Genomic DNA, 26,749 nt, shown 5'->3' on the forward strand with positions numbered 1-26,749 from the left:
AATATAATATAATATAATATAATATAATATAATATAATATAATATAATATAATATAAATAGCAATGTAGAATATACCTCCCCCTTTACACCCAGCACCAACACATGCACCCCATGTAATGCACACACCTCTATACCTATGATATATAGAGACATGTCAACATTAAAGCATGAACCCACACCCCTGCAAGCCACACACACCGGCAGGCACGCATAAATGTATATATACATATATATACATTTATATACATGTATATATACATTTATACACACACACACAGCCCAGCAGCCCCAGTCCGGCAGGAACTACAACTCCCAGCATGCCGCGGGGCCAAGCCCCGCCCCCCCGCCGCGCAGGCCCCGCCCCCGCCTGCCCTCCCCTCCCCTCCGCCCCTCCCGCGGCCGTTGGGGGCAGGAGCGCGCGGCGGCCGCTGAGGCAGAGCGGCCGTTGGCGCGGCGGGTGGCGGCGCTCCGCTCCGCTCGGCTCCCCTCCCCTCCCCTCGCCTCGCCTCTCCCCGCCTCCTTTCTTTCTCCTTTTTTCCCCTTTCCGACCGCCGAGAGAGAGACCCCGGGAGCCCCGGAGACCTCCTGCCGCCTGCCTCCCCTTTTCCTTCCTGCGGTGAGTCTCGCGCGCCTGTCGCGACACAGCCCGCCCCCGCGCCGCCCTGTCGCGACAGAGACCACCTCCTCGCGATCGCGGGGAGCTCTGTGTGTGCGTGTGGGGGGTTCGGGGCCTGCCCGCCTCCCCCCTCATCCCCCTTCCTCCCCCCCCTTTCCCCCATCGCTTTGTGCTCCGCTGTACGCCTGCAGCGTGGGTTGATTTAGAGAAAAAAAAAAATCTTTAATTTCCGTGCTTCTTGTGAGTTTGTTACCTTTTTTTTTTTTTTTTTTTCTCTTTTTCCCTATTCGCGACAAATTTGTCCCCGGGGAGGAACAAATTTTAAAGGAGGGGGGTGTGTGTGGGGGGGAAGCTCTTTGTCACGCAGCGGGCAGGAGCCATCGGCTTTGGGGGGGGGGGATTAACAAAAAATAATAAACGGGAAAAAATAAATAAATTAAAAACGTAAATATTCGCCCTCCGGGCGGGCTGAAAAACGGGGTTTTGGGGTGTTCGGGGGGGGTTTGGGGTGCTTTTAGCCGAGGGGCAGGGGGCCCTGCGCTCGGCAGCAGCACAACAAAGGGGGTTTTGTGCGGGCACGGGGGCAGCCCGCGGCTTTTACCCCCAAATTCCCTGCCCTGTCGCGACAAACGACCCCGTGTCGGCTTCCTCTGGAAGGATCCGGATCGGCGATGGATCAGAGGTAGCTTTTGTTTGGGTGTTTTGTTTTTTCTTTTTTTTTTTCTTAATTGGAAGCTCCTCTCCGGGGGACGCGCGGGGTTTCTCCCATCCCCTCACCCTGTTTTCCCCCCGGTTCTTTTGTGGGCAGCCAGGGATCCGGCACAACTTTGGTCGTTTGTGTTTCTTTTTTTTTTTTTTTTTTGTTCTTTTTCCTTTTTTCACTCTTTTTCACTCAGTTAAATAATACGGTTTCAGGCAGAGCCGATAGCACGGGGCGATGCTGTGCTGCGTGCCGAAACCATGGAGAGGATCTTAAAAGGCCAGGGCAGAGGAGGAGCGGCTGTGCTTTTGGCTATCCCCCCCAGCCCTAAAAGGGATAACGATATCTTAAAGCAGTTTTTATACTGAAAGCTCATCTTTTGTGTTCTCAACCCCCTCCAAAGCCGCAGTTTGACCTCCGCACGATGCAGCTTCTAGAATACGTGCAAGCACCAAGTAGCGCTCCTGCTCCTGGCCGTACCCCTCAAAAGCTGCTCTCGTGTTTTTCTTGGGACTCCTCTGACTTTACAACACCCCGCTTGGTGAGCAGGGTTACAAAAGACCGAGCTAGACCGAGCCCTGGGCTCCACATCCCAAGCACGGTGGCTTTATTTTTGCCATTTTGAAGCTGCACGGGGGGAGACGCGGGGAAGAAGACTCTTTCCGGTTTCTGTTTAGCAGTTTTTTGTATTTTATAGAGGGAAAAAAAAAAAAAAAGAAGCCGGATGACCTGTTGATGATGCATCTTCTGTCACTTTATGTTGAAAGGCGCTGCTGGGTTAGTTGAGACAAAGACTTTCCCAGCGAGGCCGGCCAGATTCTCATTTGCATGTGTTGTGTGGGGCCGTACGGGCTTTGTGTGTTTTAGGCCAGCGATTTCAAAGTGAGTAATGTGGTGGCAAAGTTCAGAGGTCTGCACCGGACGCTTCCCCTTCTCCTCTGCCCTGCCTCCTCCCCCCAGGAAAAAGCCTGGTTTGTAGGAAACCGAGTGCTCGTAGCTGGAAAACGAGGCCCTTGTAGTGCCCCGTCAGAAGTGGTTTTAACCAATTTTTGAAGTTCCTACCCGTTTTGTATTAGTGGCGGGGCAGGAAGCTTTAGGAATACGTTTTAGTTGTATTTAGGCATCTGCAGCATACCTTCCGATTAAATGCCTCCTGTTTCTAATGAACTAAACTCGTAGGAGCGCCAGCATTTAGCTGAGTACAGTCTTGTGAAGTGTGCCTAATGAGTGTTTCGGTTCTTGCTAAACTCTGAAATGTGTTTCTTAATGCAGGAGGTTGCTATGTTATTGTTTGTGTCTGAAATCAGAGTTTGCAGTAACTACTCGTATTTCAAGTGGAACAGAACTTGGTGTTAGCATGAAGTCTGCCTGCTACAACCATTGTGCGTTTTGGTATTGCTATTGGTTTGTGTTAAGAAATGAGGCATGGAAAACAGGATTCTTTCACTTTGGGATTTATAGCTAGGGACTGTGTTTGTAGATGCAAAATAGAGCATCATCTGCTCGAAGCCAGTGGTGTTTAAACTCCTATTCATTTGTAAGGAACTAATTGTGAGTGTATTTTTGTATATAACGTCGTCCTAGAATCTCTAGAATACAGGAAAACATAGAACCTGGAACCGTTTGTAGATGCTACTCCATGCCATGAGCTAAAAGAGGAAGAAAGAAGGTGTTTCATGAAAAATGAACGTCACTTTTAAGCATGTGCTTGTAAGCTAAATTGCACGGTTGATCTGGAACTCTTGCAGGATGCTATTAATTGGAAGTACTTGTTGCTAGCTGGTCACTGCTCGTCTTGCCGATTAGATCATAAAAGTTCTGACTGTAGGTGGCATTAAGAGGTAGAAGTTCACAGCTCTTTTGCTTCCAGACGTTCATTCCTTAATCTTCAGATTCACAAGTGTGCTGACAAACTGTCAAAGGAAGTGACAGCAAAGAGATGGTGTAGGAAGTAGGTCAAGCACTGCTAAATACTGCTGAGATACGTTTTTCCACTGAAACTGAGCTTGCTTCCATCTGATTTAGTTTCTGTTTCCTTTCAATCTTCTGGTTACAAGAAGCACCAGGAAATCTCACACTCCTGCTGTAGTCCCGTAGTCCTACTGAAATTAATATTGCATCCCTAATCAGGCACAGTTGGTCTGGCCTGGATGGAAAGATTCATGGTGAGGAAGGTAAAAGAGCATTTTAGTTCTGGCTCTGTGAGGTGCTGAATCCCCACAGATTGCATCAGCTGGGTGAAGACAAAGTGCTTCTGTGTTTCCCCAGGGGTCTCGGACAGTTTGTGGGGTGGGTTTCCATTCCTGCTCCTTCTCCAGGTGCTGCTGAGGCAGTGCCATCATGGATAATGATAATTGTCACAAGTGATTGTACATGTTTCTTGTTCAAAATGTTGTTTGAATGGATCTATTAAAAAAAAAATTGCCTTCGAGTTTAAAACCAATACAGTATTTGGTGTGCTAGAAACATCCTTAAACTACAAAAAAAGCAAGCTTTACCCTGTTGCTGCTCTGCTCTAAAAGCAGTAAAAACCCCTGACAATAATGTGATCTGCAGAGAAATTACAGCCTTGCACTGTGGGTATGTTCTTATCCAAGTATCCTATGTTTATACTGATTTGAAAGCAGGTATTACTCGCGGGATGGAGGAGGTGCTTCAGCGCTTTGCCCAGGTGAGTGCTCGGCTTGTTGGCTACCTACGTGAGCGCTGTGCCGTGGACTTCTTGCGCTGACCCTTGTCATGCGCCTGGGAGCAGCAAACGTGGCTAGCAGCTTGAAGTGACCTTTCTGCAATAACCTTGTAGCTGTGAACCCGTGTAAAAATTTCAGTGGTGTCTGCTGTGACAAGCTGTTTAGGCCACCTCGAAGTGGCTTTTTAGGACAATTCTGTTGAGCTGTGCAGAAGGTAGGTGGCCATCAATACCAGTCTTCTTTCGGCAACAACTCCTGCCTGGCACACGAAGCAAATCCTGTGGAGTGCTTTTTAAGGATTGGGCTCAAGTGAGAGCTTGTCGTCGGTTTGGTTCAGGCGGAACGTAGTGCCCGGTGGGAACATTTGGTTAAAGATTGATGGTATCCTCAGGTCCCTGCCACGTAGGAACGTGGTTTGGTTCATGAATAGGTAATAAAAGTTAATCTGCTGACCTTGTTTCTTAATCTGTGCTGCTGAATTCAATCATATTGACTTGACTGCCACCCGTGGTATGTACTGATATAAAAGCTAAGTTTTAGGCTCAAATCTCATGAGGAGAATGGACTGAACCTTGTGGTGTGTTTCTGGCTGCTGTTTCGGGAGTGGAAATGTTCTCTGATCTTACTCTTCTAACTGAAGGTGTATGGCAGTTGGCAGAGTGGGAGCAGTCGAAACCTCTTACTCTGGTCTTGTTATATTCCTTTTGGGAAGAGGATTTGCTCAATTCACACTCACATTGTAATACTCTGCTTGTGAAGAAGAAAAGTATGTTACGGAAGACTTTGGATCTGTGTCATGCTGGCTCTGAATGCTCTTGATCTCCCTTGATGTTGGCTATACAGCTATGTCAACCAGATGTTTTTCTATGCTGACACTGTTTGCAGCAGATTAATTGCAAAAATGTGTTTTCAGAAGGGGAAAAGCATTTCTTTTGGGAGAAGGTTTTTAGCAGTGTGGAAATATTTAGGCCAGAGAGGTTCTGGTCTGGGTATACTAGCTAGGGTGGGCATGTATTTGTTGGTGGGGGCAATTACACCTTCTAATTGACAAAAGCTAATCAAGGACCCAGATGTAGGCAAGCTTCTACTGACAGCATTTTTGTGAGCTTGTTAGTTTACATATTCAGTATTCGGGGAGATAACCATGGTGGTTTTGGCAGAAAAGCTTTTGTTGCTAAATGCTGCATTTCCATTTGCGATTCCGTAGCATTTGCTGTAGTGGCGGAGGCTCTGTGTTGTAGGCAAGTCTATGGTGTAGCACAGCAATGAACAGCAAGGAAGCCAAGAAAAAGCTGAAGTTAGATTCAAATCAGAAGGGATCTGCAGTGTTGTGTTGTTTTGTGTTTTTTTTTTTTTTTTTTTTTTTTAATAGGATAATTGGAATAGCTACTAGAGAATGTGGTGTTGTGTACTGATTGAGGTTTTGGGCAAATTGGATACATCAAAAATGCTTTGTAGTTGCTTGCAAAGGATGGGATTGGAGCAAGTTTGTTGAGTAAGATTCTTTGGGTAACAGTTCATTGGAGTTAGGACTTGAGGCAGAAAAGAAGAAAAAAAACCTGCCTAGCCAGCATTGTCTTTAAGTAGACCTCCATCAATGGATTATTGCCTCCTTTGCCAGTTGATATATATGCTTGGATGGAGTAAGCTATTTGTATTTCAACTAAGTAATGTTTCTGCACTTTGGTTCTTAATTGCAAACAGTTAAAAATACTCTTTTGTGAGCTGGGATAGATATTTTATTTCACAGGCAAGGTTGGTGACAGAGTTCAAATCTGAAGAGATTTACAATATTTCTTAAAGAAAAAAAAATGTCAGAGTTGCCATTAATGTTGGTGGAGCTCAAGGCCTGCAGGAGTTTTCTGGAGGCACAGTGAGAGCAAACCTGGATCAGGTTTGAGTAGAGTAGAAAGCAACTGGGAAGCAGCAGCTGTTGAGAGTTCCTCCCTGCCTTCTGCCAGCTTGCCCTCTAGCATGGTAACCCTATAACCTGGGTCAACAGCATCAATGTTTTCATTGTTCTTTGGGTCAGGGTAGCTGGGCTGTAATCTCTGGCTTAGATCTAGATTGAAACATTTCCATTCAGGTGGTCCTCTGCCTGAGGAGTGACCCACGGGGACTGGGGCAGCGTACAGAGCACTTAGGTGGAGCTGTGGGCTTAGAGCTGGGAATTTGTGTCCATGTAGCCTGTGCACGTGGCCCCCCTAACTTTCAGGTCCTTTGCTATAAAACAACATTAAACTAGTGGCAAAATTAGGCTGAGGATGGCACGTGTTGGTAGTTTTTTTTCTTGTGTTCAGATCGTACTGCTCTGCCAGTTAAAAATCCACCTCCAAGTGCCCGCTTTCCCTACCGCTGGTTCCTTCCGCTCTCAATGGCTGAGTAGTATTAAATAGCCAAGACGTGATTTTAAAAACATGCCAACTTGAGTAATACTTCTGTTTGCTTTGTCCTAAGACAAATTATTGATGTTAAATGATAAAAGTAGTTTCTGAAGAACTTCTGTAAAGAAATCTCAAGGCTCCTCTTCTCTTAAGCATTAATGTGTATACTGAGATTTTTTTGTGATGTTTACTGATGCTGCCTTGATATCCTTTTCACTTACCTGAAGCAACTGTAATTCACTACAATACTTTTACAAGAATAAATATTGTCTCAGTCGTGGTTTAACACAAGGTTCAACTGGGAAAATAAGTAATGGTTCTTTTGTCATATCATGTAGCTGAACTATTTATTTGGTATGAGGTTAGGGGAAAAAATCCAAAATGCATCACACATGGAACCTTACTATAAAGTAATTCACTTCCTTTTAAAGAACTTGTTGCTCATTTTCCTTCTGTAATGCACCTCTTGGGATAAGCTGCTAATTCTAAAAATATGTCAGTTCCACCATTTCCCACTAATATATTTTTTTTTCTTTGTTTGGCTTTGGTTTGCTTTTTCCCCGAGCCACTTTAAATACTCTGAGGCGTGCTTAGCATGGAAGAAAATAAATGTGCCTAGGTATTTGAATCGCTGTATTTAGATCACTGCTGTATTTCAAGGCCAGTGGAAGATGACTTTAAACTTCTGTTTTAAGGTAAGAGTGTACAGGGGCCTCAAGCCTTAGTTAATGTTTCAAGTGGGATGCATACCTGCTCTTGGGTCTGGCTGTCTTCTGCAGTGCTAGTGGTCTGTTTTGAGTTTAGAGAAGACAATACAACATCACTAATGATGCCAAAGTTGTGTACCAGAGGAGTTCCTCACCTATGGGAAACCAGAGTTATTGACTGTTCAGTCAATACTGCTATTTCCATCTTCACGATCAAACCCTTACGGTAATTCAGTGTGGGGTTTGGGAATACCGTCCATATTCAGAGCTCTGCAAAAAGCTGTGTGATGCTCACAAATGGAGGGAGTGCATTGGTTGTCCATGAATGGCTTCTACTCTACATTAGTAGTGATGATCAAAAATGGGATAGTTGCAGAGGAGAAGATAACAGTCAAGCTGGAAAACATGTCATCTTGTTAACACCTAACTTCAGCATCTGTGTGCATTGGGGGGAGTATTTGTTTAATGTACTGGCAGTGCAGGGCTGGGAGAGATCCAGCTCAAATTCCCCAAAACTTACAGGGACAGTCCGTAAAAACTGCTTCTTAACAGGGAAAAGATGTAAATGTTTTTCTTCATTCTTTCAGATACATAGGGCAGAGAACCAGAAGGCTCCCAAGCAGGCCCTTAAGTGTTTCATTCATTCTTTTTCCTTTCCCTTTTGATAATGTGTAGGCAAATTTGTGATGATAGATACTTTAGATAAGGAGTGCACTTCTGGTCCCATCTGCTGCCCCTGCATCTCCTCAGCAATCACGTAGCTGTGCACTTGGTGCCCTGGGATTGGAGATGAGGCTGAATGCAAGTTACACGACAACGTTACTGTACAAAGACAGTTGATCCCTCCTTTGTGCTTAGATGACTTTCGTGGCCAAGTCATCTCCTCTTGATTCCTGTGGTAGGTGGATCCGTCATGCAAGAATCTTTGTTCTTTGATCTTTCCTTAATGAGGTAATTGCTATGCTGCTGATAGCCCACATCAATTGTTAAAGCGTTCATTCGGTGCTGTATGTGGTGGATGAGAAATGTCATTAAAGCAGAACTTTCCCTTTTGGTGCTGCCTGACCTGGTGGCTGCTGGTTAAGGTTTCTGAAAACTGCTTCGGGTTGCTGCAGAGGGCTGCAGTGCTATGGTAAGGGTAGCAGCTGGGGTTCCTTCCTTTCTTTTTAAAAAAGAACCGACGTGTGGTTCTGTTGAGTGGTCAGCCACCTGCTGAAGCTGAGGAACTCAACTTGATCTCGCAAGCAGATAAACGCACGGGCAGCTTTGTTATTTTTAACCACTTAGCTTCTTTGTGCACGTGTGCGTGTTTTTACAGTCAGTATTGTGGCTTTGGCTGGGGGCTTTCTGAGCAGTGTGTGTCCTTGTACATGTTGCTGTTGGCTGAGAAAGGCCACGGTGCCATATTGAGACGTGAGGGCTTCCATGGCTTAGGTACAGCAACTGCTTTTGAATTCCTAGGCCAGCATGTGTGCTTTTTCCTCATTTAAATAACTGTGCCTATTTCACTGCTTTATGAGCTATGCATAGTCAGCAGTGGAAACTCCTACCTGTAGAGGAAAGGTGTTGGAAGCATTACGGGAACAGAGGTAGGAGCCAGATCCAAAAGATAAGGAGAGAGTAAACCTTCACCTTAAAGCTCAGAGGGACCAGTTGAAGGGAGAAGTGATGAGCTTCCTTATTGTGTCAACTAACGATGTGTGGCGAGTGTCTGGCATCTTTCGGTCTCTTAGCATCCACAACAGCAAGTACTGTAGGCCTGCTGCTATTTTATAGCTATTAATAAGGAGCAGCAACAATCAGATTTATCTGGGCCTTTTGTCAGCGTGCATTTCAAAACTTCATTCGGTAATAAATAGCAGTTCTAAAGATCCAGATAGTGCTTGGCTTACGTGTAGCATGAGATGGCATGAGAAACATCTCTTGTTTTGCTCTGTTACACGGTTGGGAGGTTGGGGGGAAGGAATCTACATGCAAGGATGATGTCTCCAGAGCCCCAGATGGATGCTAAGCTTGGTTTTGCTTTTATTTTAATAAAGGTAAGAAGCTCACAGGTGTGTTGGTGCTTAATTTGCCAATGTTTGGAGGCTGCTATAGGAATGCTAATGAGCATTCGGTTACTAATCAAATCTTGCATTGCTCTGAGGTATGTAAGCTAATGAAATACCAACAAATGTGAAGCTGGGTGAATAAATTGATAGTGTAGCATAAATTCCTGAAGTTCTCGTGTTCCATTTCTTCTGCCTCCACTGTGTCAGCTGAGATGTATGTGTTGGTGTGACCGAGGAGCAGGTATAGAACTTGCCTGAGCCACAAGCCTGGTGCTTAGGGGGAAAGCACAGTGCTTTCTGGTGCGGAGAGGTATAACATCTGTTTGTAACCTTTGTCACAATGGGAAGGATTATGAAATGACACTCTGCCAATCGGCATATGCTCGATTCAGTATTTCTCAAAGTACGGCAATTAGATTTAATACAAATGTTCCCTTGGAAAGAGCACCTTGATTTAATTTTTTTTCAGATGCATGAAGTAGGAATGGTCTGAGGCTCTCTGTTTGTTCTTTAAAGACTAAGTGCTATATTTCTAGCTCTTGGCAGACATTGTCCACAAGTACTTCATGTTCCATTGGGCTTATGCCAAATTTAATGTACTGTGTGTACTGAAAGCATCAAAAACAGGCTTACTTTAATTTTAGATTTTACAGCTACCATTATTGATTTTTCTTAGAACTGTTCCATCCAATCTGCTATCAGTTTAATTTCTTTTCCCTTAAGGAATTTGGGAAAGGATCTTGACAGTGTTTATTTGTGTGGCTAGGGACTGTTTATGTGAGTGAGAGCTATAGATCAGACAACTCTGCAGTGGCCAAACTCTCCATTTATAGAAGCTAAATCAGCACGCTGAATTATTTGTGAACTCCTGACTTTAGCAGTGACTGCTATGCTGTGACTAAGGGTGCTGTTATAAACAAAGTCCATCAACTGTTTTTCAAGAAACTTGAACTTGATAAAAATCTGAGATGGGGAAGGACTGTTGCTGTCAGCTAATCTTCGATCATACAGTACCAAGAATTGTGGGCTACCATTTTGCAGTCCTTGTACACCGTACAAGTACAGGTCTGTAAGACATTCAACTCTGAAGAGACAAAAAAAGAGAAGAGGTAGAGGGGTAGGGGAGAGAAACAGCACAAGTAGAAGTTACGGTAGGTTGACAAAGAGAGGAAGGAAATAACGGGGGGAAAGAATAGGGCACAGTGCAAAACACCCAACCAGCATGCTTTGGTTTGTACATAATGCCACAGTCATCAGGTCTGCTGATCCCTGCCTGACAGCTTTGTCTGCTGGCTTCATATTTTGGCTGTTCATCTTTTATTTTCAGCCCTCGGGGCCAAGTAGCTGTGCATAAGTGTGGCTTCTGGCCAGGTGGCTCGTCGCCCTAAGAGTGTAGAGCAGGATTCCCTTCCATTATGTTGATGTGGAAGAGCATGGCACTCAATGGAGCCTGCTTTTCCCCCCTCCCCCTCCTAGTAGCTTTTTTTTTGTCTCCTTTGATTAAATGCAGGTCTGCTCTGCTTTCTGCTTTGCAACTGCACCCTCTGCTAGTGCTGCTGGAGCAAAAATTGCTCAGGTCTTCAAAGACTTGTATCAAAGTGGGGAACAGAGGGAGAGGTCTCTTGGTGCAGAGAGACTTAAAATCCCAAGAAGTGCTATGTTTGCCTGTAATAGTACCTATTGTAGTTGAAGAGCATGGGAATTACCAGTTAGCCTTCATTGTAGGCTTAACCACAACAGCTGGTGTGTTTTGTTAGGCCTAACTCTTACGTGTAAAGATTGAGAGTAGTTTTATGTCCAATTTCAGTTGTCCAGTCCTCAGGCATAGTTTGCAAGTCAAGTTTTGCTTCATCTGAAGGATGGAGCTTAGTTCTTGGAAGCATTCCTTTAGCTTTGATAATCTCCAAAATACCATCCCTCAGTCTTCAGAGACTGTATTTTCAGTGGTCTTCTGTCTTCTCACTGCACCTTAGCACGTGTGCTGGGGGCTCTGCTGTGACCTGTTGCATTTCTGCTTTGCCAAGCAGCTCTAGAAGACGCTTTCCCAACATGCAACCACAGACCAGTTAGGAAGAATTATTGCTAGAAGAGGTTTTGCAACTGGACCCTGAGATGTGTTAACATTAGTATAACCCAGCTGCTAGTTTTGTTATAGCAACTGCCTGTGGAAGTAACTTGCATTAATGTTAGTGGACAAATTGTGCCTCTTTTCTGCCTCCCAAAAATGTTTTGGTAGTTTTATTATCTTGGTGTCCCTTCTCATAGGGGGAGTAGGTGCTGCATCCTGCATCAGAACTGAGTAAGCTGACAGTGTTTGTTTTCCTCATGTCTCTCAATTTGTCCCTGGCCCTAGACCCCCAAGCACAGCAAAAACTATTAGAAGAATTGTTCTACAGAAAAATGTAGAAATGCCTAAACCTGTTAAAGACAGAATAAAGGGTTGTTGCAATTTGTCCTTAGTAGCAGGGACAGAATCGGAAGTTTTTAGTTTATTGCAGTTACTGTGCTTGCTTTCAAGCTTAATTTTTAAAAGTCCTTCATATAAGCCAAGTATTAACTCAGTATGCATGCTAATAAGATTTGTACTGTACTAAGCCGTCTTTTGCTGATGAACATAGCTTTTGTTACATGAAGGAACAAAATAAATTGAATAGAAGGGTGCGTATAAAGAAAACAAAAATCAACTCCAAGGTTAAGAACAGGAGTGGCTATGTTTCCTTGTTTTTTCAAGATTAAACACAGCTTTCAAGTACTGCTGAAGAACAAGCCCTATTTCCTGTCATCTCACTATTAATTAGTCCATGCATTTAAACAAAAAAAAAACAAACAACAAACGCATTAATTTTGCTCTTTTTCTGGAAACGAACACCCAGGCAGCTCTACAAAGTTCTCCCTTCCTGTTCTGTGTTTGCAGATGCCATGTAATGAATCAAATTGAGGAGTGGATCTGGGTCTGAACCTGGGGAGACCATACCATGGCTGTGCAAAAACGCTGTTGTCTAAATGCAGGGCAGCGAGGAGGACTCGCTGCTTTTGCAGGCAGTGGTATTTTATTCTGCCTTGAAATTGTTTAACCTCGGAATGAGATCCTGCTTTTTGTTAGTGGTAAGCAAGTGCAGGCATTCCTGCAGGTCAGGAGAACAGGTGATAAATAATAGTTGTGTGATGCAATGCTTCTGTCTGTGCATGCAAAGCTTAGGCCTAAGTACTAGCGGCCAGGTTTCTCAATGAATAGAAGTTATTTTGGAAGGGAACTCTGGAGATCATTGAGTCCAGATCCCCTTGCTCCCCCACTCAAAGCAGTTTGACGCTAAAGCCAGCTCTTTCATCCTTTTATTCGGCATGGTATTGAACAGCATACAGCCAGGCTGTCTGCTGACAATTCTTATCTAATATTTACCTGCAACTGTCAATCTTCTGTAAATGTGTAACTTAGACATACCCAGTATAATTCTGGAATGTGGTGTGGTTTTTTAAAGTTTCATTAAGTCTTAAGCATGCTTTTAGAGACTGACTGGTATCTGAATCCACTGAATGATTTTGAACAACTGTTTGAGTTGCTGTGTACTAGGAATATCAATTGGACACAGCGTATGCTCTGCTCAAAGGCATGCTATTAACAGAAGAATTGTCAACATTGGTAAGTCTCTACGAAACCAACTTCGTTACAGTGGCTGTGAGCAACAGGTAGATTTCCCACCTCTGCCTCTCCCACTGACAGTTCTCAATTGGTGATGCTAGCCGTTTGGTGCTAATGTGGATGGGGCTTAACCATATGGTCTCGCTCTCACTTTCTCTCACAGTGTTGAAAAATGTTGTCCTGTCTACACTAGCAGCTAACTGATCTGAACCCATTGTTGACAGCCACCATCATCAACAGGTCATTTTCCCTCTGCGAGCGTGGCTTTTGATTATGTATCGTAAATCCAAGTGGAAGTGCGGTTACAATCTCGCGGTTCTTGGACACGGTGAGTTTACATCTGCACGATTGTTCTAAGAGAACAAACGTTTCTTCTTGCACTTGAACTTCTCTAGATGAAAATAAGTAAGAAACAAAAAACCATAAAACCATACAAACTATTAGTATTAGTGTAGCACAATACAATCTATTAGTATTGTCTTGCTGTTACTGTCCATAACTGTATTGGTTCTTTAAACACTGTATTTTTAAAGCAGCTGGAGAGAGACTGCTTCATCAGACAGCATCTCTCCACAGCAACTGCAGATGTTATTAGAGACATGACTGATAAGCTGGACCAAACTATATTTTCTCTTGCCCCGATGTTGAATTTCTACTGAAGGTTGTTTCCAGAGGCTCTGAGCCAGTGTAATATTGCAGTACCCACTGAGAGTGATCTCTTGCTTCTCCCCCTCATCTCCCCACCCCATGTGTGCACACAACCCCACTCCCGAGATCCGAGTTGTGCAGCCCCGCACCCTTCTTTGCTCCAGATGTGCTGACCAGCATTTTTCAGCGAGGTGACTTTTCTCGCTAACCCAAGAGAAAGAAAACTCCTGCGATTAAATTCCCAAGAGGTTCAGGGAGATGAGGTTCAGGCAACTTTGTCATTAGACTGACTCTCTACCCTTCTGATGTGGTAGGCTTAAAATGCTTGCTTTGCTTTTGTAGCTTTGTCTGTGAATGTGCTTGGCTTATTCTTTTTTCTTAGCCTTCTTGTTTGAGGACAACTGCTGCTGCCTCCTCACTATTGCTTGCACCAAAATAATAGAGAGGGTTGTGAGAACATCAACTTTTCCTTGCTTGGACCACCTTTGATACAAAATTAAGTCTAGAGAAAATGCGAATACAAGCTCAAATCCAATGGGTATGATTAGTAGTAAGAAGACTTTTGGCATATAACTTTGAAAATGTTTACAGTTATATATCTTGGGGGATTGGAGCCAATAGGCATGAGATGCTAATCATAACGATGTTTTTCATGATCAAAGGTATCATTACTTCAATGGCTGCTATTTTTGTTTAAACTGCCAGAGTCCTAAAACTGGTTATGAGCAGTCAGTATTGGTGGTTAACAGCCTGAAACATTTTAAGTATAGAAAACTCAACCTCATTTTTTTTTCCCAGTGAGTTTGACTTGAATTCATACTGCATATTTCTTCTAGTTTCATATCAGCTGTGGATTCCACTGTGCCTCTGTTTTCTGTCAAGTTTTTATCCCAAGTGATTTTTTGTTTCAAAATTACTGAACGGTGCCACTGTATTTCAAAGTGAAACTTGTCAGATAACACAGTATGGTCTAGAGCTTTAAAAATACTGTAGCTAGTAGAGCTTTGTTTTATCAACTCAAAAGTCTCATCTATTAGCAAAGAAATCTTATCTAATGAGATAGAATGGGTCAGAGAGGATTTACAATGTTCAAGTACTTGTGTATAAGCCAAAATAGTTGTTACAAACTCTTAGCAAGCATGTAATTCCTTAAGAGCTGCAGAACACAGTTGTTAGTGAAGCTGAGGGCTTAGGAAGCTCAAAGGTACGTGGTATTTGAGTGCTTCATCTCTTCGGGCAAACAGTACACAACTTAAATACGGTAACTGACACTGAGTGTTGTCTCTGACTGCACTGTAATTATTCTGAATGTCTGGGGCTTATCCAAAATCAGAGTGGTGAATTAAATTACACGTCCAGCCCAGATCTGCTCCAGTACAGTCTTGCTTAGGTAGGCTGATAGTGATCTTGCTTACGCTGGTTAATTCAGTTGGCTTCAATGGAGTTGAATCCTTACTTGCACCTACATAATTGGGCTCAGGTATCAGGTTTGGTTAGGAGACCTGCTAGGTGGACAAGAACAGAATTAGGACTCCAGTTCCTTTTTCCTTGCTCAGTTTGCTTTTGATTTTTTTTTTTCAGCAGAGTATGCCTAGAAACAAAGTCCTGCTGCTCTGTACAATTGATCATCTGTTAAACAGATGAGCTACAAACCTCAGTTTTATTTTTGTCAAACATTGTGAAGGCTTAATATAATAAAAAGAGAAAGAACTCAGTCTGTTGCTACGTTACTGTGCCAGGAAATAATCTTTCCTCTCTGACCAGTTCCTTAGCTGTTCCAGCCATGGTATGATGTAGTTTTACTCTTTTAACAATGACTTTATTTAGATTATCCTTTTAACTAACAGTTTTGGCATGCTTTAAAAAGCCATTTAAGGAAAAGGATCTTGCTGTGATACTCCAGAGTGGGCTAAATGTATAGGCTGCACATCTTTTATTTTTTTATTTTATATTTAATTACAAAGTTTTCATTTGTGCCTCAGTAAAAACCATCTATAGAGCATGTTGAGTTTGCAAGCAGTTACTCAAAAGGCTGAAGTTTTGTCAAAAGATGCTGTCTTCTGTGTATTGGAGCTGTTTCAGATTATTCTGCGAGTTTCTGGTTGGTAAGAGATTCCACATTGTTTCTGGTTAACAAGAATATTTTTCTTGTGATCTTTGATTTCTGCTGGCTGCCGCTTCAGTGGGAATTACGACTGTTTTGACGCCCCTTTGTGTTAGGTCCTCTGCTACCTTTGCTTATTTTTTGTATTCTGGACCTTTATTTTTTCAGATAAATATAAGTATTCAGTATATATAGTTATAGTTGTACTGTTTTGCAATTTTTATCCAATTTATACTTCAGGTAGGCTTCTGTATCAGAAGTTAAGGAATAAGCAACATGCTTTAACTTTTGGGAAACCCAAATATTTAAATGTTAATTAAAAAAAAAATAAAATAATCAGTAAGTAGTGTGAGGCTGTTGGGAGGGTTGTCACACTTTCTCTGATTGTATTAACCTTTTCCTTTCCCTGAACGTGGCAGAGTGACTTGAGAGATCTGGGTATAAACCCAGTATTTCCTGAACTTGCGCCCCTTGATGTTTGATTCGGTCCTATTCTTAAAAGAAGTACAAGTGTAAACACACAATTAATCCGACAGTCAGAATTTTTAAAAATCCCAATCCTGCAAATACGAGCACGTCTAGTTTTAATATCAGAAGCTGTAAAACCATCTTTCAGTAGCAAAACTAGGAATGTGCAGTCGCTCCCAGAATCGGTGCTTCACTCTCGCATCAGGCTATAGCTGCCTGTTCTAGCTGGACAAGTTTCGTGACCGAAGCTTTGTGTAAACAGTTGGGCTCATGCTCTTTGGAATAATGTTTGGATCTTCCTCTTAAGTACTTAGAAACAAAACAAAGCCACTTTGAATAAGTCTTTATCTGTTTCTCATTTCTAATGATATAGATACTTTAACTTTGTTAGATTTTAAAAGTACTGAAAATTAAATAGCTGTGTATCTGATGTTACTGATATAAAACCATACTTTGAAGAGAAAAACCTATTTATTTTTTTTTTAAGCAAAAAGTTGTTAGGAAATAGTATTTTCTTGTATTTGCCCATTTTTATTGGGTTTTGTTTTTTTACCTTTCTTCAATTAAAATGAAATGCCTTTCTTACAAACAGGAAAAAACTCAGCTTGGAGGTCACTGCTAAAAGAAAAATACTTCACTTCAAATTAATAAAATGATTGGAGCTGATATTTATGTAGGTTCTGTAATGTTCCTTAGCATAGAGAATATTTCAGAGTTGTTTGGTGACTGCTAGGACCAAAATGAGATCAGCATGGCATGCTTACAGACGAGGACTATGTAATATAAACAAGGCCAGAGGAGGTAAGCTTATGACAGCACTCTGTGTTTGTAGAGTTCAGAGTTTATTCGGGGGGCATGTAATTCACACACTTCCATCAGCAAAATGCTGAATGTGCAGAATGACTTCAGAGTTTAAAGTACGGCAGTGGCTGTGAAGCCAATGAACGTCTGGTCTTTTCTTTAGAGAATATATATTACTCTTACAACTAGTTTTGAGGTTGCCAAAGCCAGGCTGAGTGTGCTCAGTGTTTTTTTTTTTTTTTTTTTTTTTTTTTTTAAATCTAAATAAAACAACTGTCACTAAGGTGTATGGAGGCAATGCATGCTGCTAAGGCAGCAGCTGGTTAGTCATCGCAGCTCAGCAGACTACTAGCCTTTGTCCCACTTGCCCAAAATTTTATGAACTCATTCTGTTTTTTAGTGTCAAATGGGTTACACTGGCTTTGCCATATTAGTAGATCTCTGCTTTATTTGCTGTGTCTGTTGAATAGTTCATTGCTTGAATGGGCTTGCCTAAATGTATTCCTCATTTGGGATTTGCATTGGTCTAGGAGCTTGAATGTGGTCAGGCATCTTAGCTAAGGTTGGGTAGTGACTTCTTAATGTGTGTGAACTTGGCTGCTTGGCCTCTTCCTTCCTCTGCTGCACGACGCTTTTCTTCTCTGCGGATGGATGCCACGAGATGTCCTGAAGCAGGAGAGGCACTAACAACAAGTCACAAACTGAATATGAGCAGGACTCCTACAAACCTTTGAATGCATGTGAAGGAGGCACCGATGTGCTCACTATGCACAGCTGTTAGCAATTGGAAGGAAAGCTCATAAGCAATGTCAGTCCTGAGGGGGCTGCACCAGAGGACCAGAGCCCTAGCTAGAACACAGCTTTAAGCATGTGGTTTCTCAGAAGAACTTGCTGAGTTGTGTTGCTTGAAAACATTTTGTGGGAAATACGTAAACCTGCCTTAAATGATAAGAAATATACTGAGCTCATGTCTCTAGGTTCAATTTTGTCAATCTTTAGGCTATATATTGAAGGTCTGCATTCAGACGGAGTTCTCTTAACTTCAGTGGATCAAGGAAGAGCTTTTTTGTCTTCAGGAACACTTTCCTTGCTTCCTGGTAGGCTTACATTAGCAAGACAGCAATCTGACTCCTAGTATTTCATTAGGGTGAGTGGTGTGACTTACCATCATCGTAAATGCAAGGGCAGGCCGTGAAGCTGCCTGCTGAATATTTTAATGCGGTGTAGCAGTGGCTGCACACTCTGACGACTGCTGGAGAAGTGCTCGACCATGGTGACTCACTATCCCTGCGCTCTACCAATTTAAAGTCTTTTGTCTTTGGATGTTAAATTTTTGTTTTCCTCAGTGATGCAGGCTCAAAGGCAACAAAGAGTAACACGGATTCTGGAGAACATGGTATTTTGGGGGAAGGAAGCGGGGACACTGTCATGGTACAGAAATACCTGTTACTGCTTTTGAAAAATGGATGTTGTGACTCACACACTTAAATATCTTCAGAGTACCTCTGGTTGTAACTGAAGACTATGAACTTAAAGAAAACAGTTGCAATATCCAGCTGGATGGTTTCTTTTATCTGAAGGTAAAATTTTTCTGTATAGATAACAAATTTTAAATTGAACCTAGTGATACCTTGAAAACTTTCAACTGTCTATCGAATATTAATCATAATTGCCTTAGCTCTTGATTTTGTTAAAACTGGACTATATTGTCAGGCCAAATTCGCCTGTGTGTTTATAAAAGTATGGCTTCTGATCTAAGTCTCCTTGGTTGAGATACTCTATCCTTGGCTTTTTTTGGTGAAAATACGTGCAATAACACCAAAACTTTTATGTGAAATGACCATACGTAGTACTTAAATGGCTGTGTTTTACTGATTTGTGATGTTATTCCCTCCATGCTAACGTTACTGTAGTAGTATTTTCTTCATTTTCTGTTGAAATTTCAGGAAAAAGCTTGAAGATTGTGTTCATTTCTCCCCTCTGTCCAAGTAAAAGTTACGGAGGGCATCCCTAGCACTGACTTCAATACTTTTTGAGAATGACCTTTGTGTTTTTAGATGTTAGTGCCCATACAGAGGTAAATGGATGGCTGTTGCATCCTCTCAAGTGCAACTGCCTGTTTATTTTTATAAGCAGAAAACCTCTTATCCAAATTGGATTAGAAGTGTAGGAAGTAGAGTATTGCTCTTCTTTAGATATGTTAAATCATGCATTGCCCATGGGATTATAAAGGAGAAGAAAAAAAAAAGATAATCAAATAGCATGGGATATTTTTTTTCCTCTGAGCAGTAACAAAGTGGGAATGGATAAGTGATCTAAGGAAACATGAGGAGGTGGAGAAGGTATTTGAACTTCATCTGTTTGACTTGCTGGCTGTGAAAGAATAGTAACGTGGAAATCTAAGTGTACAAAAAGTTTGTTTTTTTGTTTGTATAGCAGTGTATTAGCATAAAAACTAGTTAAATGTATACATCAAGAGACAGCTTTTAATATATTGGGAGACAGCAGTATATAGCTTTATCAGGAATTTATCACACATGCAAAGTAATCAATTCTTATTTTTGTATTGTTGCTTAAAGTAATCTTTGTTGTTTGGGCTCAGGTACAGCAAAGCCATGCTTGAATGCCAGAAATATGGGAAACTGAGGAGCCAAATCAGCCGTTTACTTATGTTGTAGCCCCATAGATATCCTGTTGGGCCACTGTAAAAAACTGACACTAGGCTTGCAAAGAGTAGGCAGACCTCTGACATCTCTCCAGAGGTATGTAGGTCATATGCTTTTATATGTAAATGCTGGAGGTGATACATTTAGAAAAGACCAGGTTTTGTACCTTACATAAAGACTGTCCAAAGTTTGAATTTAAGAGGAGGAGGAATACAGTAAGATAGTACATTTATTAGCTGTGATTTGCCGAATATTCATGCATGAACTACAGACTTGGAAAATTCATATGCAAGGTTTAGGAGAGCCAGGTGGAGGTTATCCACAGTTTGCTTTTTATTTTTATTTTTTTTAAACTGGAATTGCAGATGAACTACAGTTGAAATGGTGAGTGTAGTAACAGGGTGGTAAGGAATTTAGGATAAAGCAGAGGGAAACACTATTGGATAAACTTGGCTTTTGTGTTTCACAGCCTCCCTAAATGAAAAGGAACTTCCCTTATTTTTAAGATATCCATTTGTGTGATGTGGGAGTTGAATAGAAACTATACTGAGGAGTTTTTAAATTTTGTCCTTTAAGATCTTTTTTTCATAGTGAGTGTGGAGAGCCAGCATGCTGTAGCTGAATTTCTGTAAGTGAATGCTTACATGTCCTTTTTCTGTCCTTTTTTCCTAATCTATGTAAAATGTTTCTTCTTACTAAAAGTGAAGCAAAGATGTGTTACCGCTTCTAGCAAGTCTGTGAACTTTCTCTGAAGAAGTCCCTGGTCAGGCAATCTAACTTTGTGGGAATGAAAACTTTCAGGTATTGCAGGTTCAGCTAGTTCTACTAGCAGGTACCTTAAAAGTTTTGCAAGCAGGAAAAATATGACTTGGAAATGAATTTGAATTGGGCCTCTGTTCCTTAATTTAGGGAAACCATAATACCTGAAGCTCAGCGAATCTGAGCTCTGCTCTTCAAAGAACTTAAAACTACAGCTGAAAAATTCTTTGAGGAAGTACTTGAGCATGGCGTATGTTAATTGAACTTGCAGATATGGCATGTGACTTGTTGTGTTTTCAAGATCCAGAAATGTTCCTGGAAGACTTAAGTTTAAAAAAAAAAAAAAATCAACAACAACAACAAAAAAATACTTTGACAATAGCTGTGTCCAGGCACCTGAGAAATTCAAGCTTGCTGCCTTGGAAAGAAGCCCAGTGCAACTGCATCTGCATGTTTCTGACTTAGTAGATGGCTTACATCAGATTGACCTTTTGGGAAAATTAGTTTTATTCAGATGATGCCTTACTTATCTTTCCAGTCCTGTTTTTTGGGAATCCAGCACTTCTTATGCCTCTTCAGACCGTTCTTGGGAAGCCAGACATAGGACTATCTAAAGAGAATACCCAAAGAAGATATTCAGAAATTGACAATGATTGCTGTCAATACAGTTCTGTAATGCCATTGCTGCACTATTAAAGGGGGCAACGTGTTTGTGAAGCTGTTGTGAAACACAGGGGATGCTGTGTCTTAACCTTTCAAAGTCTTAATCGGCCCAAACGATCTCCAGTGTGTGTACAGCAAGCTCTCTGCAGTAATTCTTGCTAATCATTTTGTTTTAAGTAAACGTTGAAACAAACTGTCATAGGAAGGCTATCAACAAACAAGAAGCTCCAGGTCGATCTGAAAAACTGCTTGTCATTTGCAGTTCTCCAGCATTCAATGTACCTTCCCTATTTCCTAAGGGAAGGCATGTCTTGAGAGGCCTCTTCATGCCTAAAGCTGAGTCTCTTGCAGTAATAACGTGACATCTGGTAAGCCAACTCCTGCTCTGAGCAGGAGGTTGGACTAAATGACCTCCTAAGATCCTGGAATGCTCTTTGATTCTGTGGAGTTCTCTATAAGAAGTTGACTCAGCCTTCTGGAAACATGTAAGGAGCATTCTAATTCTGGTGCACGACAGAAGGGCAAAGGTGTCAAACCTGTAACATGGGTGGCTTGTTTGAAGGTGACCTGCATTTAAAATCCCTTTTGATTCTTTAATTTTGAATATCAAACAGGTATTGTTGTTAATATCATTGGAGACTTTTCAAGGTAACTTCTATTTTTATATTTTACATCATTAAGGTTGGAAAAGACCTTCAACATCATCTGGTCCAACCATCACCCTACTACTACTGTCACCCACTAAACCATGTTCCTAAGCAGCATCATATTGCTCCATCTAGAATCACTTTAGAATTAGATCCAGGATTAATTCTTGACTAGTTCTATTGAGTATCAATAGTCCTGTCTTGTAGATATTTTTTTAGTCTTGTCTGAGATTCCTTCAGCTTCTAGTAAGGTTTACCATGAGGTTCTTTCTCAGTCCAAAGACGAGTGATTTTGCATGCTCTTTTTTGGTGGGGTCTCCTCTCAATAGGAGTTTGAAAGTACTGAGGTAATCCAGTGCCAAAAGCCTCGTGCCTACTAAAGCAGAAACCAGCCTGCACTCAGAGGGCCAGTTGTGTTTTCAGTCTGCCAGGTGGGATGCACATCAATGGCAACAGGCTGTCCTTGAACCAAAGAAGGACTTCCCTGGCGTACCGCAGGACAACACATTCAGAGATCTAAGAGTGGAATAGGACATGGTAAGAAGTGCTCGTTAGGCTCATTTAATGGCAAAGGATGACTCGAGTCATGGGAAATACCTTGCTGCAGTATGATGAGTTGTTGCCTCTCTGTGACTAGGCTAGTGCAGCTTTAGTGATGAATTGCTCCACAGTTGCCTAAGGCTTGCCATGGTTGTTGGATGACAGATGTTGTAGAGTTGGCGAAACCTTTTGAAGGAAAGTTTGCTGTGCCTTAAGAAATTGAGAGTCTGCTTTGTTCTTTTACTCGGCTGTCCTGCAAATCGAGTTAGCTTCTCCAAACCCTTCCAGAAGTGGTCAGTGTAGAAGAGTTCATGAAGTTGTACCATCTACTCTTCATGTTACAGCAACTTGAGATACAGCAAAGCATTCTTCTCTGAAAGCTCTAACTATAACAATGGACCTTTGTTTGCTTGGCCCTTACAAGAATTTTCTTCTTGCTATTAGGCACCACACAGTGGTGCAGGGAATTAGGTCATTTCCTTCCCTCCTCCTCTTCCTGCAGATTACTCGATTAACATTTCTATTGTATACTCTAATTAGCATGTTCTTGGCTTCAGGCTGCTTTCCCCCCATAATCTCCTTAAAACACTGTAGTATGACTTTATTAACTGTATAACATGGGAACTCCTTGCGCAGAGATTACACGCGATGTAACACAATGAAAGATTAATGGGGCTGGCAAGTCGGTAATCTGCCATCCTTTCTTCTCCCCGTGTGCACCCTGGGCTAGATAGACCTCTGGGAACCCCATAATAGAATCAGCACTTCCTGATGCATGAGATTTGCCTTTTCCTGGGTATCACTGGCTTTGATCAGAGTTCTGCCACTGACCTGGTGGGAAATGGAGTCAAGGTAGCGTACAGTGCATGTTTGGCATTCAGCATTGAGTGTATTTCCCCTTGGGACTATTACAGATCCTGTTCTTCTAAGGTTTTGCTATTCATGTTCTTTAGTCTCTTCTACCACACCCTATGCGCAGTGGTTTTAAACACTTATCCTGTGTTTGGGTCTTTATTCCATTCCCTGCCTGTTTCATTAAATAAAATTTTCAACAGGCACATCTTTAAAATGTCTCTTGAAGCTTAGCATTAGCATACTCATCAGGGGAACTCTAGGATGAGGAATTTGCCACTTGAATTTCTCAGCTGTCCACACAGAAGAGGATATAACATCACCCTTTGTCCATATCCGTGAGTCTCTCTTTTTAACTGATACAGCTAGAAATGCATTCCTCTTAAAAGCTCGTTTTGAATGTCATGTGGAATCACGTAATTATATCAAACTGTACAGCATCTGCTTGTGAGTCAGATAGAAGAACATGACGATACAGCCCTTTATTTCTTTAACAACTTCAAGGAAAGAACCTCCCCTGCAGCTAAGCATCACTTCTTGAAATTAGCAGCGATATCTTGGGCTACAGATTTCATTGTTTTAGTCTAGCAGGGTTGACAGCATCTCTGATCAGGGAAAAGTCAGGTAGCTTGCCTAGGGAGAGCACACTCAAGGCATTCGCTTCTACTCCTTGAGGCAGACCGCCCTTCTTATGTGGAGTAGAAATCGTTAAACCTTCCTCTTAATTAAAGTCAAGAACAGAGTAGGACATGGCTGTGGATAAGCACAGGCAGGGAAACAGTATTTCATCTGATGCAGCCACTTCGTGTGCTAGGTCTAAAGTAAACCCAAATAAACTCTGCTTTTAGATGGGGGCATGGTACATCCAAGCAGCTGCTCATTCTGCAACTTCTTATGTGACTGCAGAACACAGCAATCCACAGGCTTATTGACCTGGGTTCTAAACAGCTGTAAAACAAAGAAATAAAACAAAGCTCTTAGAAGAAGAAACTCTTAGAAGCCGATTAATCTTAAATTTGCTTTCTAGACTGAACGCTTTTTAAACAGTGCAACTCGAGCGTTACGACTGCTGTGAGAAGAGTATTGCAGCCACAGAGTGTCGATGCCAATGTCACTTAGCACTGTGCCAGTTTGGGGTGCTCCTGTGCAGAGAGCCAGGAGTTTGACTTGATCCTTGTGGGTCCCTTCCAACTCGGGATATACACCAATACAGAGCACCTTTTGTACTTTTATTGCTGTATTAACCTGTATGTTAAGTGATACTAACACAGTCCTGATGCTTACTTTTTTTCCTTTTCAAGTCCTGATTAAGACAAAATAAAAGCTATTAACCTTGTATAGGCCAGAGGGCAAAATGTAGAAGACTTGAAAGTGATGGGGGAAGAGGGATTAGGCAACTCTTCCACCACACTGAAAGGTGCCATACCAATCAGTGGAAAAGTGAGGCTTGTGTGATAGCAGAGTGAGGGTGTTGATTTTGGCAGGGAGGAGGGCCAAACTTGAGTCTTAAGATGTGGCTTGATGAGCTTCATTCAGAAGGTTCTGATCTCACTAGCTTTGGTGCAGCAGGTTTAGAGAATAAACCCACAAACAGATTTAAAAAATGATTTGGGTTAAAATAGTTGGGGTTTGTGTATGTTGGTTTGGTATCTTTTTTCTAACCACCTTCTCAGCTGAGTAATCTGACAGCTGTGATAATGACCATACCATTTCAGATCGATATTGAGTAGCATGGTGGCGAGGAGTAAAATGATGGAATTTGCACATCAGTGCTTCTCCAAAGTTGCTCCTCAGTGCTCAGTGGTTGCAGCTCAGTCACTTCTGTGGAGCAAAGTGATACCTGCGTGCTTAGTAAACTATGACGGGGTGAGTGGTAAGTGTCTTTTAGCCTCTATGCAGTTTTATGATCAAGAATATCCTATGGCAAGGAGTTCTGTAGTTCAGTCTTTCAGGTGACGAGGTGATGTAACAGCACAGCCTGACAGTATTACTTTGGAGAAGATTAGCTGTGGAGTACAGTTTGAGGAGAGAGGAAAAAAAGGTAAGCATTAACCTCATTCTCAGCTGTGAAGCTTACTGATGTGGAGTCGCAACTTATGCTGTGTTACAGCATTATGAACAAGAAGCCAGTTTGCCAGTGCTTAGCTTTGAGTGCTCCTGTGTAATCAGGAGCCTTCAGTTCTGCTGGTACAGCTGTTTGCACAGCCATGCTGCGAAACAGTTGGGAAACAGATCCGGCCGAAAAACAACTGAGCAGGTAAAACCACTTTTAAAAGCATGGACAGCCTCACTCTGAACCAGATCAAGGAAACCAAGCCAGGAAGCTGTGCTTGTAAAGCTGAGGTGGCAAGCAGTGCTATCTGCAGGAAAGAGCAGCAGAAATGGCAGCTGTACAGCCAAGTGCAGAATTTGGGGATGTCGGATGTCAGTCTGAGCGTGTGTCACTTGAGCCAGGGTAACCATGTGCGACTGCTTGGCCCATTACAATTGCAGTGTGAGACCTGATGTAAATGTTAAGCTACTGCATTGTATCTCGCTTGCAGCAGACAAACATTTGCATGATCAGTTCCACAAGGCGGTAACTTGGACGCTGTGGTAACTCGATCACCATTTTATGGCTCAGGCATTTAAACAACTGCATCAAGCCAGTGGGTTAGATTATTTCAGCTGTAGGGGAATACAAAATGAGAACCTCGCCTGGCACATGCAGAGTTACCTTTCCAAATGTGCATCCTGTAGAAATAAGATGCTGTAGCATCTCTGGCCAAGTGATTCCAGTATCTAAAAGCAGCTCTACTCAGGTGGTGTCTGCAGGTGTGTTGTGTCCAGCTCTACAGTATTAGTGAAAACAGGGCTAGCAATACCTGAAGGCTTTCTGCAGTTTTAATTCTTACTGCATTAAGAAATCACTTTTTGTGTGGGAGGTGAGAAAGGCTAGCTGGGCTAATAAGTGATGATTTAAATAAAAAGAAAAAAAAGGTATAGCCTGCATGGGTACAGTTATGTAAGAGGAGCTGACAAGGAAATAGAACAGTGTCTCTCTGTGAGCCTAAACCGAAGAACTGCTGGGGATCTGGGCTGCAGGATAGCTTTTAACACACCCTCTACTTCCTTTTTCCCTTTTTGGGGCCAGAGATTGATGAATTTATGGCACAGCAAGCAGGATGCAGGCTGTGACTTCAGCCAATGGTGTGCAGCGTGGTGGTGTTTACCTAGCTTACGTAAGGCAGAGCCAGCCCCCGGTTAGTCAGAATGCGTTCCCCACTGCTTAAGTAAAAGCACACGGCAGAGGCACTCAGTCTGGCAGTTGCTGGGATTTAAAGGAGTTGGTGGATTTTGTGTCTCTTAAACAAGACTGAAGGCTTTTCTCTACAGTGTAGAAATACTGAGAGAACAGAAAGAGACTGGTAAGTGCTCTGCATGCCATCGTTTTTACGTTCTAGTGTTGCACTGTTTCAGTCTTTATAAAAGCCTCCTCAGCCACGTTATTTTTTAGTAAGTTCAGTGATATGGCTGAAGGGAAATCTGAGAACAGGCAGCATGTTTGCAGGCTGCTTTCCCACCTCAAACAAGAAGAGACATTTAAAGTGCACAATGTACTAAATGCATCTTGTTCACAAGAAGTCAGTCGCTTCTCATTTTTAGTGTGCGGAGCAAGATGCCTTGAAACTGTCGGCGTTATCTAATAAATCATACCGAGGGGAATTTCTCACAGAGCTGTTAAATATTACTGTTGTCTGAACCAAAAGCGGTTTAAATGTAATTATAACTCTTATTTGTGCAAGATGATATAAGACACTGTGTGAAAAAGC

The 26,749-nt window shown here is 42.2% G+C and overlaps 1 protein-coding gene across 3 annotated transcripts in view; it reads left to right on the forward strand.

Moving 5' to 3' along the window:
* The first annotated feature begins 427 nt into the window (after nucleotides 1-427).
* Nucleotides 428-26,749, forward strand: part of PELI1 (pellino E3 ubiquitin protein ligase 1) — a 43,896-nt gene continuing 17,574 nt past the window's right edge. Inside the window, exons 1-2 of one of the 3 annotated variants that reach the window (XM_084512749.1) lie at nucleotides 439-617; nucleotides 12,953-13,117. In XM_084512749.1, the coding sequence (XP_084368875.1) occupies nucleotides 13,063-13,117 (55 nt within the window). In that variant the 5' untranslated portion in view covers nucleotides 439-617; nucleotides 12,953-13,062. Of the gene's footprint in view, nucleotides 618-12,952; nucleotides 13,118-26,190; nucleotides 26,345-26,749 lie in introns of those variants that run through there. The other 2 variants (XM_084512750.1, XM_084512751.1) reach the window with 2 other exon arrangements.

Source organism: Aythya ferina, assembly GCF_964211825.1.
Source record: "Aythya ferina genome assembly, chromosome: 3".
NCBI classification, from domain to species: domain Eukaryota; kingdom Metazoa; phylum Chordata; class Aves; order Anseriformes; family Anatidae; genus Aythya; species Aythya ferina.